This window comes from Miniopterus schreibersii (genome assembly GCF_964146895.1).
Source record: "Miniopterus schreibersii genome assembly, chromosome: 8".
Lineage (NCBI taxonomy): Eukaryota > Metazoa > Chordata > Mammalia > Chiroptera > Miniopteridae > Miniopterus > Miniopterus schreibersii.
In genome coordinates this window covers 11,006,466-11,023,078 of record NC_138109.1, presented here as the reverse complement: position 1 = coordinate 11,023,078, position 16,613 = coordinate 11,006,466, and the positions used below count along the sequence as shown (strand labels likewise).

Below are 16,613 nucleotides of genomic sequence, written 5' to 3'. Positions count from 1 at the left end.
TTCTCGCCAACAGACTTCAGAGGGAGCAGGACCCTGCCCACACCTTGCTTTCAGACTTTTGACCTCCAGAACTGTGAGAGAATAAATTTCTGTCGTTTTAAGCCATCCATCTATGGTAATTGGTTACAACAGCCGGAGGAAATGAATGTAGTGAAATCCTGTACTGCCGCTTACCGGGCAATTGTGGGTAAATTGCTTAACCTCTCTGAGCCGACTTCCTCATACATAAAACGGAACATCAGGATCCATCTCATTAATTCATTCAACAGATGTTTGCTGAGTGCTCACTATGTGCAGGTGCTGGGAGTACGTGGAGAAGAAAACCGAGCGTGGTTCTGCCCCGTGGAGCTTACGGTCCGCAGGGGAAGCCAGTTACCAGGCAAAGAAACAGGCAGCCAGGTGCTCAGCGCACCCTTGGCTGACACGGTCCCGAGGCGTGCCAGGGCCTTCCCCGGGAAGTGATGGCTGCGTGGAGGGATGCGGGAGAGGTAAAGAGCACCTGGGCAAGAGAGGCAGGGCGCTCTCCAGCCGGGGGGGGGGGGGGGCACGGGCAAAGACTCCTGGTGCCGGGAGCAGGGAGCACTCAGGGAGGCCTGGGTGGGGAGAGGGGAGGGGTGCGTTGGAAGAGATGAGCTGGGGAGGGGCCAGCCCACCAGGAGGGCCGTCTTTTTCCTGAGTGCAGCCGGAGTGGTTGTGGGTATGGAGCCAGGAGGGTCATTTGAGCTGCAGGGTGCAGAACAAACTGCTGGCCAGAGTGGTGGCAGGAAGACCTCGTGAAGAGTCCCCTGCTGATATCCAGGAGGGGGCTGATGGCGGCTCAGACCAGGGTGGTGGGTGGAGACAGGGAAGGGGCCAGATTCAAGAGCTACTTAGAAGGTAAAACCACAGGGCACTGCGAGGAGTAAGTGAAATAACCACCAAGAAGTACCACACAGTCTTGGTACGAGTGAAATGCTCCCCGGCTCCCCGGCTCTATGGGGTTCCCTTTCCTTCCTTGCACCGAAAAGACCACGGGGAACCAGGCCACAGGTGTGAACACCTGTCACCAGCTTTACTAGCTGAGGTGAAGATGAGCGCCCGCAATTTACAGAACTTAGAAAATCAACTCACCATCCTTGAGTGAGAAGCTCAGCAGGTCCTGGATGGGAAAGTAACAGGAATTGGCAATAAGTTGATATGTAATCAGCCTGCTCATTTGACAAATATTTACTGACTCTTACTAAGTGGGAGGACAAGACAGACACTATCTCTGCCTTAAACTAGTGGGGAGCCGGACAAACAAGTAAGCAAATAAATAAATGTGCGAGAACTTCAGGGAGTGAAGTGAAGGAGAGGAAGGGCTGTTTTAAACCTGCTCACGTGACCCACCAACAGCCCGCGCTACAAGCTGCCTGCTTTAACCACACACAGAGCAGGTGAGCGACATGCCCAAGGGCACAGAGCAAAGCTGCTGCTTCTGAAAAAGGCACCACAGCTTGGCATGCAGGAGCAGGGGCTCTGGAGTCAGAGTGCCAAGGTTCAAATCTGGGCTCAGCCACCTGCCGGCTGCATGACCTTGAACAAGTTACTTAACCTCCCTATGCCTCAGTTATCTCATCTGCAAAATGGGAATGCTCACACTACCAACCTCATAAAGTCGCTTTGGGAATTAAATGAGTTAAAATTTGTAAAGGCACTACTAGCACATACTAAGCACTATTTAAATAATCAATTAGATCAACAGTAAATATTCACTAATGACCATTTATCGTTAGCTATGAAATAATATTTTCTCTTTCAACTACCACACCCCACTAGGAGCGATTTTCAGACTGACTGAGGCAATCATCTGTTCTGGTTTCCCCGGCAGCCACCACCCGGGTGGGGGGTGTACCTGAGTGATCACCAACGGGTCGTCCTTCAAGATGGGGTCCTTCATTAGAATCTGAGCGAACGTGTCAGCTCCTTCACCTCCCAGGCCGCTGGCAAAAGCAGTCATGGTTGGCAAGACGGCTTCGGACAACTCCAGCCACTTTGTCAGGCCCGTCACAAACTCTGTGCAGAAGGAGCTGAAAGACAGACACGACTCAGAGCCCAGAGCTTCCAGACGGCGCCTCCCAAGGCCGCTGGGAGTTTAGATTAGACGCGTTCACACATGTCAACAGCCAACACACAAAAAAGCATGGTGACTGCGGTCCATGGCATACAGAGGAGCCAAAACCCACTTTCAGGTGGTAGGGATTTTAGCTTCTTCCCCCACCAAACCTTTGAGCAAAGAGGCTGATAAACCACAGGTGCAAGGTCAGCAATCTATCAAATAACAGCCAGCACTTTAGAATGGCAGGGCCTCGGGAACTGTTTCTAAAGTGGTTGATGGTCTTGTCCAGATACATGAAAATCAACAGCAAAATGACAACCAATGACAATCACAGAGCAAATGTCCCTCAGTCCCTGTGCTAAGTGCTGTTTGCTTCCTGTTTACTCCTAATCACATCCCCATGAAGGGGGAAGGTACTACTTTTACCCCCTATTCTAGATATAAGGGCACCTAGACCCGGAGGGGTTATGTGACACCTCCAGGGTTCAAGGCCACAACTGTCCGTCACCCACTGCAGAGGATGCCCCCCTCCCGAGGTTACAGCCCTGGCACTCCATGTGCCCAATGCTGGCTGAGCAGGTGTGTCACACATTCCCTTTCATCCCCACCGCATCTTGTAGGAGGAGCCCGGGGACCAGGGACCTCAGAGATTAAATGCCTTATCAGGGTCCCACTGATGGGAAGGGCAGAGCTGCACTTGGAGCTTGTGGAGGGGAGCTCCTCCTATTCACCAGGGGCCCAAAGACCACCCAGGCGGCCACATCTGGCCAGCAGCCAGCTCCTGCAGATTAAGTTTTATTGGAACAGTCACATCCATTCCTTTACAGACTGTCTTGGGCTGCTTTTAGGCTACAACAGCAAAGCCAAGGGACTGGGGCAGAGATCACATGGCCCGCAAACGAAAATATCCTCTACAGAAAATGTTTGCCAACCCCGCTCTACCTACTCATATCTCTGTGTTTAATACACAGAGTTAATCGTAGGAAACGGCGTCTGTGACGTTTACAGCATGGGTAAGAAATAAGTATTTTAACGGCTTGCTTTGATGTTCATGTGGACAAAAACGGCCACAGCGTTTTTTCTTAAGATTATTGAAACCAACAGCGTATCCGGGCTGTAAAAGGATTGAGGCTATCTTTAAAATGTGTTTTGGGCCCAGGAAAACCAAGATCAGCCAGGTGGAAAGAGCTGGCATATGGAATCCCAAACTCTCAGGAAGGAATGCCCCAAGGCAAATGCTTCCTGAGCAGTTGTATGCTTAGAGCACATGGGGGTGGGGAGCACAGGACAATAACCTACTTGCCTGTGTGCCCTCCTAGGTGGTGCCCAGTGCAGGCCTGGCACACTGTCCAGGTTCATAAATATTTATGTGAACAAAGTACACAAAACTCTTCCCCACCTGTGTATCAGCTTATCTGGTAGGGGTTTATCAGGTCATGGGAAGCTTCTGGAAAGATGGAGGCTTCCCAAGTATGACACAGGCTGGAGCAGGGAGCGAGCCGGACCCTTGTGTTGATGGCCCTGCAGAGTCTGGCACAGCGACCGCCCAACAAATATTGGATATTCTCATTGTTAATGAGACAGGACTCCGGCTTGCTTGGGAACAGGATATCCCATGAGATATTGTCTAACCTCCAGACAGAGCCTGTGATTTTATTATTAACAATGAGAATATCCAATATTTGTTGGGCAGTCTCTGTGCCAGACTCTGCAGGGCCATCGACACAGTCCCTCCTCGCGAACCCCCTCGATGGATGCTGTTTCTCTGCAGTAGTAATTCCCCAGCCCACTCCTCCTGGCCAGCAGAAGCCACCTCTCATGATGGAAGTTAAAAATGGCAAGTGCCTTGATTTTTCCCCAGCCTCCCTTGCAGGTGAGGCTCGGTTGGGCAAGTGACTGGATCTAGCCAAAAGGGGAAGCCTTCTTGGCATATTCTGGGAAGATTTCCTCCCTGATGAGAGAGACTTGAGGGGAATCCCTGCCCTCCTCCTTTGTGCCTTGGGCCTTTTCCTGTGAGCATATGATGGGTGGAGCAGCAGCAGCCATGCTGCGATCAGGAGGGGAAGGCCAAGAGAACTGCAGTACGCCCAGCACATAGTAGGAGTTCAATAAGTGCATGTCACATGAATGAATAAGTATCTTATCCCCCTATTGGCTTGTGTCCTATCTGAGGGCAGATACTGTCTGCCTTGTTCATCTTATTCATGTGTACCTTCTGTGTACTTCCCGTGGAGCCTGGCACACAGTAGGTGCTCAGAAAATGCTTGGTAAAGGTATGAGTGAGTGAATGCAGAGTGAGATGCCATATTCCCCCACCAGGCTGTGAGCTCCTTAAAGTCAAGGACAATGCCTTCCTCCTTTTTGTAGGGCCCCACAGCACTTGGCAGGCTGCTTGGGCTGTCAACAATGGTCTCCCCGAGGAAGCACGACCTTCCCTCTATGAGACAAAAGCACTCACCTTTGCTCAGGTTCTGGAAATAGCTGGGACAGGGACATGCCACAGAGGGCAGCATAGGCAAAGCGGTTGGCCTCGGACAACTCCCGACCCGTGGGCAGAGGTGGGTCCCCCTCCATGGCTGGCTCAGCCTCCTGATGCAGCCTGCGGCTTGATCTGTCCCATGTGGCCATTTCCAGTCCTGTAGGAAAAAAATCCCAATGAGAAATGCATCCAGGGGGCAGGCAGAGTTTACTTAAATGGGACACAAAAATTATCAACCATGACAGAAAAGAATGATAAATTAGCTTTCATTAAAATTAAGAACTTTATTCATCATCTTTAAGAGAGTAAAAACACATACCAAACACTAGTAGGAGATATTCAATATGTATATCAACAACGGACTTGTATCCATAGTATATAAACAACTCCTATAAGTCATTAGCAAAAAGAAAGGAGGCAAATTTAAATATAGGCAAAATAAGTGCTTTCTAAACAATATCCAATGGCCAATAAGCACATGCAAAGGTGTTCAACATCTTTATTCATTAGCAAAATAGAAATCCCAGCCCCAATGAGATACTGCTACTCACCCATTAGAATGGCTAAAATAAAAGACTGACAATACCAAGTGCTGCTGAAGATAAGGGACAATTAGAACTTCCATACACTCCTGGGGGGAGTATGAATTAGTCGTCAGGGGAATGGAAATTGAAACCCAATGAGATACTACCATTCACCTGTCAGCATGGTTAAAACTAAAAAGACTCACAATGCCAAGTGCTGGTGACAACAAGGAGCAAATGGAACTTTTATACGCTGCTGGCAGGAGTGTAAACCACCATTTGGAAAATGATCCGACATTATCCATTAAAGCTAAATAATATGTCTTCCCTATGTCCAGCAACTCCACTCCTGAGAAATGAGGGTTTATGTCCACTGAAGGACATGTACATGCATGCTCCTAGACGCTTCATTCACAGTAGTTGCAAGCTGCAAACAGCCCACAGGCTCACTCGCAGTGGAATGGATATACTGCACCATAGGCGTACCATGGAATATTACACAGCAATGAAGAAGAAGGAACTCTGGCTACCACCACCACGCGAGTGAACCTCACAGACAAAACGACAAGCAGCAGCCGTTCATGAGAATGCATTCTGCAGGGTTATGTTCCTAAGAACTCGAAGAGCAGGTCAAACCAACCTATGGGGATAGCAGTCAGAAGAGAGGTTACCCGTGGGAGGAACTATGGACTCAGATGGAGCACAGGGAAGCTTCCGGTGATGGAAATGGTCTGTATCTTGACCCACATGGTAATTACATGGGTTTACATATATTTAAAAATTGATTCAGCTGTATCCTTAAGGGTTGTGCACTCTGTGTATGTTATACTTCAATGAAAGGAAGGAAAGAAGGGAAAAAAGGAGAGAGGGAGGGAGGTCCCCTTCCCCCTTTCTCTCTCCCTTTATTCTTTCCTTCCTTCCCAGGGGGAGAAGGGGAGGAAGGAGAGGGGGGGAGAGCAGGAGAGGGGAGGAAACAAACCAAGCCAAGCCCCCCACACCAGACTTGCTCACTGCACTGTAGCCACACTGGCTGTCTTTCTGCCCTTCAAACACCCATGCTGGTCTCCTTCCAGGCCTTTGCATTTGCTGTTCTCCCTGCCTGGGATACTCCTCCCCTGACCTTGACATCACTCTGGCCTCAGCCTGAATGACACCAGGCTAAAGTACTTCCGCCCCTCTGTCCCAGCATCCTGTCCATTTTTATAATACTTAGTCCTACCTTAGGGAACATATTTTAAATTATCCATTTACTTATGTATCCAAATAGAATGAGTATAAGCTTCTTAAGGCAGGCCCGTGCCCCAGCTTTCTGAGCAGGCCCTGGACATTGTAGGCATTGAGTAACTACTTGCTGGATGAATGAAGACAGGTACATGATGTATGATGTCCTTGGGCCTTGGGGCAGATCAGGGGACAAAACTGACAAATTCCCTCCTCTCAAGGGGCTTAGGTTCTGGTGGGACACAGGCAATAATACATCAATACAAAATGATAATAATAACTTAAGTAACTTGCCCAAGATCACAGAGCTAGTAAGTGGTAGAACCAAGATTTGTACTTGGGTGGTCTGCTTGTAGGATCCATGCCCTGGACAGTCCACTAAAAAAATATAGTCAGCATTTGGTCAGGAAGTGATCAAGTGAACAGTCAGGCAGGGAGAGGGGGATATGAAGTGATGGTAGGAGGGAAGTAGCTGTGGTATGCAGAGGACAGGAGCCATGCCAGCACAGGCTGCAGGAAGTAAAGGGGACGGCCCTGTGGATGGGTGGGAGAGTGTCCCAGTAGAAGAAACACAACAGTGGTAGAGATAGACAAGTAAACAGCTGATGACACACCCGCAGAATAAACGCTGTGATGGAGGAAACACAGAGGGATAAAAAGAGTGGGCCTGGAACCCAGAGTTGACTTCCTGGAGAAGGCGATGTCGGACAGGGCTGGGGTGGGGAGAAAGAACATGTTCTGAGCAGAGAGAGGAGAGAGAAGGTGCTTTTTAAGAACCAAAAAGATGCTCAGTGCAGCCAGGGTTTGGACAAGGGGTGGGCGAGGAGGGGTAGGTGAGGTTGGAGGGGATGCTGCCAGGGGCCACACTGCCTGAGGAGTCAGACTTAATTGTAGGGCCACGGCCATTCAGGGAGCTGTGACGGTATGTGGGACCTCTCTGTACTATTTTTACAACTACCTGTAATCTATAATTATTTTAAAATAAAAAGTGAAGAAAAAAAAAGCAGTGGGATATCTCTATAAGCATTTGAAAGACCTTTTCTTAAGATCTAAGTAAACTAAAAATAAAAATTCACCACCTCCCCAAATTAACCAGTTAGTTAATTTAATAAACACGTATTGGCGCCTTTTGTGTGCCAGGCACTGTCCTACATGCTGGGGACACAGTGGTGACCAAGACAAATGGACAACAACCCTCTATCACGGAGCTATATTCTAGTGGGGCAGACAGACACGTGTAAACTTAAAATATTCACAAGACCATTTTAAACAATGATGAGGGGTCTGAAGGGAAAGAAACTTTAAATAATACTTACCCAGATTTCAAAAAACAACTATGGCCTCCCCCTAGGTCTGAAAAGAGTCTGTCAGCTTCTGGATGGTTCTTCTGGGAAATATGCAAATTGCCCTGGAGGTGCAAACCAGAAAAACAGGCCTGCGGTCCATTGGGTGTGGAATCTAGAGGCCGGAGACAGGGATCCGGTTACCCGGGCTCAGGAAGCCTTGCTACTACTTTCCTCTGGGCCTTTGCCCCGCAGATCCCTCTACCTGGGATGCCTTTCTCAGTAGGGCAGCAGGAAGCCCTGGGCTTTGCTTGAACTGTCTGTTCTAAGTCCTGAGCTGTGGTTGCTGTGCCAGCTCCTTGGTTAGCCTGGCAGTAGAGGGCAAGTGCCAGATCTCCTCCATTCTCATGCCTAACCCTTACCTGCCATACACTGAGTGCTCAGAAAATGCCTGTTACGTGAATGAATGAATGAATGAATGAATGAACGAACAAGTTTTTGGGCTTAAGCAAAAGCTAGACTGTCCTGGTTATTTCTCTCCTATTCTTCCCCTCCCACTGAGCATCAGATGAGGAACAGAGATGGGACAAGAGCCAAATGCCTGGATTACTCAGGGAACCCCCAGAGCCCCAAACCCAGGGTCTCCCAAAGCTTCGAATAACCTAAACCTCATCCTAATGGCCCCTTTCCATGCCAAAGAACTAGAATATTACTTTCTGCCTCTTTAAGACTCTGTAGGTTTTAAATAAATTATCAGTCATAACACCATTCTGCTGGATGTTCACCTTCTATGGAGCATGACCTATGGAGCAGGTGCCTGTACCATGCCTACAAATTCAGAGTCAAGTTATGAGTCCAACCAGATTAAAAAGACGCAGAGAAAAAAATGGCCGGAAGAATATCTTCCAAAATTTTTTCTGAAAGGTGAGATGCCAGAGACTTTTCTGGATTCCCCAACTTTCTGCCATAAATATGTGTTTCTTTTGAACTTGGGAGAAAGTTATTTTGTTTATGTCTCTATCCACAGAGAGGGGACCATTAGGACTTACATCACTAAGCTGGGGTAAGGGTTGATTGTGGATTATTTTAATTTTTTCCTTTACATTTCTGTTTCATGAATTTTTAATGAGTATGCACAAATTTTAAGATCAGAAAAAATAGACATGATTTTAAATTATAATATTGTGTGCCGCTACAGGCTTATACTCTGTATTTCAGTGATGCTGGTGGCCTGAAATGAGCCACAGTGGGAGAATTTACACCACAGAAATTGGCAAGTGCTACAAATGAGGGATTTTATTGTCCAGAGAGGTAGTTAATAGCATGCCATTGGTTATGCCATATGATTCCAATTATGTTTTTAAAAAATGTTTCACAGAGCAAGAAGATCACAAAGAAATACATCAAAATGCTAATGATCAGTGTCTCTCAGTGGTGGGGCTGTGGGACTAAAGTAACTGGTTTTTATTCTTTCTATTTTTCTACATTTTTAACATTTTCTGTTATGAGCTTATTGGTACTTTTATAATAGAAAAAATAACTTTAACTAAAAATGACAATTCTGTTCTTGATCCCTAGAAAAGAGGGTGCTTTATCTCAGAAAGTCCTGGCCCTGTGTGGACCAGCCAAGCCTCACAGGGCTGAGGTCACAGTTAGGTCTTATTCCTTCGACCAACAGATCTTGTTATTAACAACGTGGACAAGAGTTGGTATAACAGACAGGAATTTTCAGCCATCCGTTATGGTGAGATGGAGGTGCCCATGGTTCCAACTATCCAGTTGGATGGGCTGGACCCCAAACCATTCCAGTTATGGGAGTGTGGTGGCAGCAGTGGGGTAAGGGAATGTGCCACCTGGACTGTGTATACTGGTCCTCAGGGGCCTCCACCCCTTGGTGGGAGTAGCTTCCAGCTCCCAGGGGTCTCTTGGGGGTCTTGTCCCTGCGTGGGCACTGTAAAGACACCAAGGCCTGTACTTGACCCAGAAGAGCCCCGACTCTCAGGGAAACAACACAGACATAGTGAGAAGAGCAGGGTGAACACTGATCCATAGCTAGACTGCAGAGACCAGCTGTGGGATGGACAGGCATTACTCTGTATAGGACCTTGTTTGGATGCTCTACGATTATGATTTTTGTCTAACCAGTCACATTACCCGTAAGCAAAGAAAACACTGGCTGTTATATTTGTCAGTATCGGGGGTAGACAGTCGTTCCACAAACATCCATCCTCAGTCTGCAAGCACCTGCAGCAGGTGCTCAACTGGTATTTGCTGACTAACGCCATAAACAACACGTGGGGTTTCTTCTCGGGGAGATGAAAAATTCCAAAGTCAGCACAGAGGAGAAAACCAAATGTGGTCAACAAATACGGTCCTTGAAAATCCTTTAAGCCTGGCCGGGCGTGCCTCAGTGGTTGAGCATCAACCTAGGATCCAGGAGATCAGGGTTCGATTCCTGGTCAGGGCACATGCCTGGGTTGCAGGCTCGATCCCCAATCGGGGGTGTGCAGGAGGCAGCCGATCAATGACTCTCTCATCATTGGTGTTTCTGTCTTTCTCTCTCTCTCCCTTCCTCTCTGAAATCAATAAAGATATACTTTAAAAAAAAAAAGAAAGAAAGAAAATCCTTGAAATCACCCTTAAAACCCCCTTACCTGGGCCCTTAGAAGATCACATGCAAGAATAAATTTCTTTTGTTTTTTTTTACATGCCAGCCAGTGGCGGCCTGTTTGTTTTTGTTTTTTCACTTGTAGCAGCCAGTGAAGGCCAAGGTCAAATTTGATGTGCCTCTGTGTGTGTGTGTGTGTGTGTGTGTGTGTGTGTATGAGGTGCTGTTCTCTTTCTCTTTCCCTCTTTCTTGGTTAAGTCCCAGCTGCATTTTTAACGAGTCTGCAGAACAGTAAAATGAGCGTTTCTACTACAGAGATGGCTATAGTGCTGCAAACTAATAGTGCTGGGAACTAATTGTCTAATTATTCTGGGGCCAGGAAAAAGAAAAGCATCTGGCTGAAGAAATCCTTTCTAAGAAATAGAGCCATAGCACTGTTTCTAGGCCAGAAACTCTGAAGACTGTAGATCAAAGTTCACACACACACACACTCACAATCATGAGATGGTCCCAGAAGAGAGGATTCTAGGCAGGCCCAGTTTACTCCCCCCTTCCCCGCTCCAGCAATTTGGGAGAGAAACCCGTTCATTCTATACCTCTATCTGGAAGTTAAGTTGGAAGCCGGTGGTAAATGCAGCATCTCAGTGGTCTCCATGGCAACAGTTCCAACAGAGAAGAGCCCAGAGGGTTTTGGACAATCCCACTACAGACCAGAAGAAAAAAGGGATGTTGGCATGAAAAGTTCCCATTCCACCACACATCGCTGTCTGACATACTATATTATTTACTTGTTTAGGTTTATGGCTTACTGTCTATCCCATTCCACTTCAGCAGTCTGGAGGATGGGCGGGATGCTGCGGAGAGAGGGTGCCATCAGGGTGGGTACCCAGGCTCTATGACTGTGTCCGCATTTATCATTGTGCCTCCCTCCCTGACCCACCCCCTAGGACAAGCTGCCATCATCTCCGGCAGGAGCCTTCTCACCGGTCTCCCACCCCTTTCCGCCCTTGCCCCCAGCTACCCACCACACAGCACCCAGACAGCTCCATTCTAAACTGAAGTCAGATCACGTCCCTTCCCTGCTCCAAATCTCCGACGACTCCCTCCTCACCCGCAGTCACAGTCCTTACCATGGGGACTGGGCCACGTGCAATCTGCCCTCCTCCTGTCCCCTTCACTCATCCTGCTCCAGCCACACCATCCTGGATCCCACCAGGCCTTTGCCTCAAGACCTTTGCCTTGGCTGTTCCCTCTGCTGGGAATACTTTTCCCCAGGTAACCACAAGGCCGACTCCCTTGCTTCCCTCCGATCCTTGCTCAAATCTCACAGCTCACTGAGGCCACCCTGTCCCAGCCTCTCCTCCCAGGTTCTTTCACCTGGCTCCTCTGCTTGGTCCAGACCACACATCGCTGTCTGACATACTATAATATTTACTTGTTTAGGTTTATGCCTTACTGTCTATCTCCCTCTGCCTCTGCACAGTAGGCACTTACAAAGTTGTTGGATGAATAGTGGTTTCCACTTGGGATAATTAAAAAAATAATTGAAGAGGCCAATCTGCCTGGGAAGGAAGGGGAGAAATGGCCGGGTTGTAATAGTTCGTTTGATCTGCTGGTTTTCAAACTGCTCCACAGGCCTCCAGGGACTTATCTTACCCTGGTGAGCAAGAGGAAACACAGTGGGGAGCCCTCAATACCACACCTTCAAATTATAACCATAAACGATCCAGCAACACCACTCCTCAGAAAATTGACAGCGGGGTCTCAAAAAGATATTTTTGAGAACACCCATGTTCACAACAGCATTATTAGCAATAGCTGAAAGGTGGAAGCAACCCAAGTGCCCACCAATGGATGGGTGAATGGATAAACAAAATGCGCTATATATATATATATATATATATATATATATATATATATATATATATATATAAACGGGCTGTTACTCAGCCTTGAAAAAGGAAGGGAATTCTGACATATTACAACATGAATAAAACTTGAGGACATTATGCTAAGTGGAATCAGCCAGTCACAAAAAGACAAATACTCTGATTCAACTTATATGAGGTACTTAGTCAAAATCATAGAGACGGGAAATAGGATGGTGGTTACCACGGGCTGGGGGGGATGGGGAGTTGTTGTTTAATGGGTATGGAGTTTCAGATTTGTAAGTTGAAAGGTCTGAAGATTGGTTGCACAGCAATGTGAGTATACCTAGCACTACTGAATTGTCCACTTAAAAGCAGTTAAGATAGTGAGTATATTTTATTCACAATTACATTTTTAAAATGAAAAATCATAACAGCAAATGCTTGGTAAATGTTAGTCACGTGCCCCTTCTTTCCACATATCATCTCATTTTCTCCCAGTAATCTTACAACATAGGTGCTATCATCTCCATTTTACAGATGGAGACAGACAGGCCCTGAGAAATGAAGGTCAAGGTTGTGGGACAAGTAATGTGGAATTTAAACTTGTGCCTGGGTCTTAGCCCTAAGGCAGTCATCTTAACTATGACGCTACACTGCTTCCCTTTGGTCTAGTTTATACCCTGAAGTGGCCAGGAAGATTTTAAACATAATTTGAAAACCACCAAATTAGATGCATCTCTCTAGCTCCCATCTGGCCACAGGCTACATCTCATTTTTCAATCAGCCTCAAGCATCTCCGGGATGGGCCTAACCTGCCTTTTCACCCTTGTTTTCCTCAACTCCCCTTCTTCCAGCCAGTGGTCAGCCCAATGGAACCATCCACTGCTTTCAGCCCATGCTGGGTTTCCCACTGTGGGCCTCAGTTCAGCTAGTGCTGTTTTTTTCCCATGTGGGTCCTCATGTCCAAATGGTGCCTGTTTTCAACAGCACAGTTTACCAATAAAATCAGTGATTTCCTATGGGCTTACTCTCATGATCCCACTTCAGCCTCACAGCAACCTTATGAGGAAGAGACTCCCATTATCCCCACTTTACAGATGAGAAAACGGAGGCTCATAGAGATGAAGGTCACACAGCTGGCAATTGGCTGTACCAGGGTGTATGCCCCAGGTGTGACTTCAAACCCAGGTTCTTCCTCACTTGACTAAAGGGGCTTAGGGACTGCCACGAGCCTTCGTGGATTTGTCCAGCTAAAGTGGGGCCTGCCACCTCTGAAGCCCCCACCCAGGCTTCGTCTGGGCCACCCCACCTCCTCTCGGGTTTAACTACTGGTTGCTTCTGTGCCTGTCCCTGTGACTAGGAGGGTCAGGCTGGGAGTGGATGATGCTGGGACATCAGTGCTTCCCCGACGCCCCAGCAGAGCTCCCTCAGTATTCATGTGGGTCTAAAACAGCAGCCACCGCCACTGCCCCTCCCACCAGACACTGGCCAATTTTTCTTTATGGCATTTGCCACCACCTGATGATGGATTACAGGGTTGTTGGTGGTCTGCCTCCCTCACCAGGGAAAGCTCCATGAGGACAGTGGCTTTTGTATCATGTCCCCAGATGTATCCTAGAGTAGGTGAAAGAAAGAATCAATAAACTACCCCACACACAACTAAGAAATAACTTCAGCATTATTTTTTTTATGGACAATACAGTTTCATATAAAGCCAGGTCCCTATATTTGTTCAGGAGCTACTCCCAAATGTAGATTTCATTACTGAACACCCCTTTAAGTGAACTTGGACCAGCTCCAGAAGGCCTGGGGGTTACGGTCCAGGTGGTGTACAGGGTACAGGCAGAAATTACTCCCAGTGATGAGTGTATAAATCCACCCAAGCTAAACCTCCCACGGACATACCTGGGATGTCTTGTGGCCTGGGCTTGTCTAGTTTGGGCTCAGATCTGAAGGGTGAGGAGGTGTTAACCTAGGAAAAGTGAGAGGAGGGAGGAGGAGTGGTCTAGAGCATGGGCAAAGGCTCTGGGGAGGGAGCAGTGAGCCTCAAGCACAGAGGGCTATTGATAAAGCGGTCTGAGACAGGCTGGAGGAGTAGGCCCAGCGTAGGTGGGGCCCAGACTATGTAGGGCCTTGTGGTCCGTGTTAAGACTTTTGTTTTTTACCCTAAGAAATATGAAGCCACAGCAGGATTTTATACAGAGGGTGGTACAATCAGATCAGTCTGGCTGCCCGGTGAAGGGTAGCTAAGTGGAAAGTGGGTTGGGCGTGCTCCAGCCTCCTTCCGCCAGCTGTAACACATCCAAGGCAGCGGGGGGGCCCCCAGCTCATCTGTGGCCCCACTTTATAACACACAGCAGTCTCCTGGGTCCCACAGGTACAGGCCCAGGTGGCTGATCCAACTACTGCCTGGTGGAACCAGGGCAGGGAGAGCTGGTTTTAGGCTGATGGGAAATTCTGCAGGCTCTGACCTTGATCGGGTTCACATGCTGAGCTACAGTAACTGTGCCCATCGGCTGTGCCCCCTCTGAGCGCTCCTGGCCTTAGGCCTAAAAAGCAAAAGAGTTCCCAGAGTGGCAGACACTGCACAAGGCTCTTTGTGGCTTCAGCTCCTTTCCTCCTCATGACAACCTGGAGACAGATGTTTTACAAATGAGGACACTGTCCAAGAGGACTCGGTGAGGAAGCCACAGAGCTAGGGCCTGAGCCCACACCTGTCTGATGCTGCGCAGGTGACTGGCTGCCAGGGTTGTAAACACTGACCCGCTGACCGTGGCATGAACGTTCTGTTTCTGGGGCCGGGCAGGGAGCCTCAGTCTCCTAGCCTGGAACTCAGCCACCCCACTGCTGCCTCTCACATTTCTGCACTGAGAGCAGTAACAGGTTATCAGCAGGGTTCCTAGAGCCTCGAAAGAAACACACCCTGGCTTCCACCTGATTTGACAGGGCCTCTGACACTGGCCACACTGTGGATTGTGCGTTACCATTTATGAAGCATTTTGAAATAGCATCATCAACTCTACGAAGTATTATGACCTCCGCTGTACAAGAAAGCAGAGGCCCAGAGGGGTGGAGTGACAAGATCACACAGCTAGGAAGTGGCAGGACCAGGCTTCCAGGCTCTGAGGTTAGGTTAGGACTTGCTTTAGACCACTCCCTACCCATCTAGCCCCCCAGCTCCCCAATCCCTGGGGAGTGGGGTGAAAGCTCAGGCTGGCAGAGATTCTCCAACAAGCAAGGGCCAAAGGCTCAGTGGGCTGGAGGCTGTGAGATTCAGTCTTTCTTTGCCCTCTTTACATACTTCACAGGGTGGGAAGATTCCAGAGGTCTCTCCTCTCTGCCCAGCCCATGCCCCTCACCCCTACCCCACTGAAGGGCACTGTTCTATTCCACTCTCTGGAGTATACTCCTGGAGGGCAGCACTTGTCTTGTTCACTGCTGTATCCTCAGTGCCTAAACAATGCACCCACCAGCACACAGTAGGTGCTCAATACATATTTGTTGAATGAATGAATGAATGAACGGATGACCCTGAAGCTTAAAGGGGTTTCATATTTTCTAAAGTGAAATGAACATTGGGTTAGGGAAAGGGGAACTAATCTGTCCTCTCCTACTGTGTTAGTCAGTAGTCTCTAGGCCAAGACCCCGGCTTTAGCCTGGCTGTGCTCCTGTGTGACCCAGGGCAGGGCAGAGGCGGCCACTGTGAAGGCCTACTCTGCGCCAGGCACTGGGTCAGGCTGTGGGGTGGGGTAACCAGGTTCTCCTTCTTTGCTGTGTGGTCTTGGGGAAGTCACTCCACCTCTCTGAGCCTGTTTACTTGGCTGTGGAATCCACCCTAAGGTTAGTAGCAGTAATTCCTCCCTCCGACAACAGCGTCTGGGTGCGCGTGTGGCCGGCCTGGAGCTCTGGGGGCCGGGGCTTTTCTCCAAGTTATTCCCAACGCCCCTGGGTTTGGGACAAGCAAGGAAAGAGGGGGTGAGGGGTGCGGGAGGCCTTCCTCACCAGTGGGTGGCGGTGCGCGGAGGGGCTGCGTGGGACCGGGGGACGCCCAGCGAGCCCACGTGACCTTGAGCGAGCCCCTGCTCCCGCGGGGCCGAGGCAGCCGCCTGGCTCGTCAGGGGAGGCTGGGTGCCCTCCGAGGGCGCGGAGCTCCAGCTGGAAGGCTCCGCCCCGCCTCAGTTTCCCCGGCCGCCGCCCCGCGAGGTGACTCCGGGCACTTCCGGCCCGGAAAGACACCGGCGCCAACCGGGCGGCCTGTCCCGGGGCGCTCCGGGTGGGGCCGGCGCCCACGAGGGGCCCAGGGCGGCGTGGCGGGCGCTCCGCGTGGGGCCCGGGGGGGGCGGCGCGAGTGGCCGCGGCGGGACCCGGCCCCTTACCTGGAGGCGCAGGCGGCGTTGGCGCGAAGGGGACGGCGGCCCGGCTCCTCCCGCCGGCCCCGCCCCCGGCCCGGCCCCGCCGCCCGGCCGGTCCCGCCGCGCGACCCGCGCAGCCCGCCCCGAGCGCAGCGCGCCCCGCCCCGCCCGGCCCGGCCCGGCGGACGTGCGGCGGGA

General features: G+C 49.7%; 1 protein-coding gene across 14 annotated transcripts in view; it reads right to left on the bottom strand.

Moving 5' to 3' along the window:
* Nucleotides 1-16,519, bottom strand: part of TMCO4 (transmembrane and coiled-coil domains 4) — a 58,708-nt gene extending 42,189 nt beyond the window's left edge. For 5 of the 14 annotated variants that reach the window (XM_081144596.1, XM_081144586.1, XM_081144591.1 and 2 more), the window contains exons 1-6: nt 16,440-16,519; nt 10,789-10,895; nt 7,618-7,759; nt 4,536-4,713; nt 1,874-2,048; nt 1,111-1,138 (exon numbers count right to left, since the gene is read on the bottom strand). In XM_081144596.1, the coding sequence (XP_081000722.1) occupies nt 1,111-1,138; nt 1,874-2,048; nt 4,536-4,705 (373 nt within the window). In that variant the 5' untranslated portion in view covers nt 4,706-4,713; nt 7,618-7,759; nt 10,789-10,895; nt 16,440-16,519. Of the gene's footprint in view, nt 1-1,110; nt 1,139-1,873; nt 2,049-4,535; nt 4,714-7,617; nt 7,760-10,788; nt 10,896-16,065; nt 16,236-16,439 lie in introns of those variants that run through there. The other 9 variants (XM_081144597.1, XM_081144593.1, XM_081144590.1 and 6 more) reach the window with 4 other exon arrangements.
* Nucleotides 16,520-16,613: the final 94 nt, after the last annotated feature.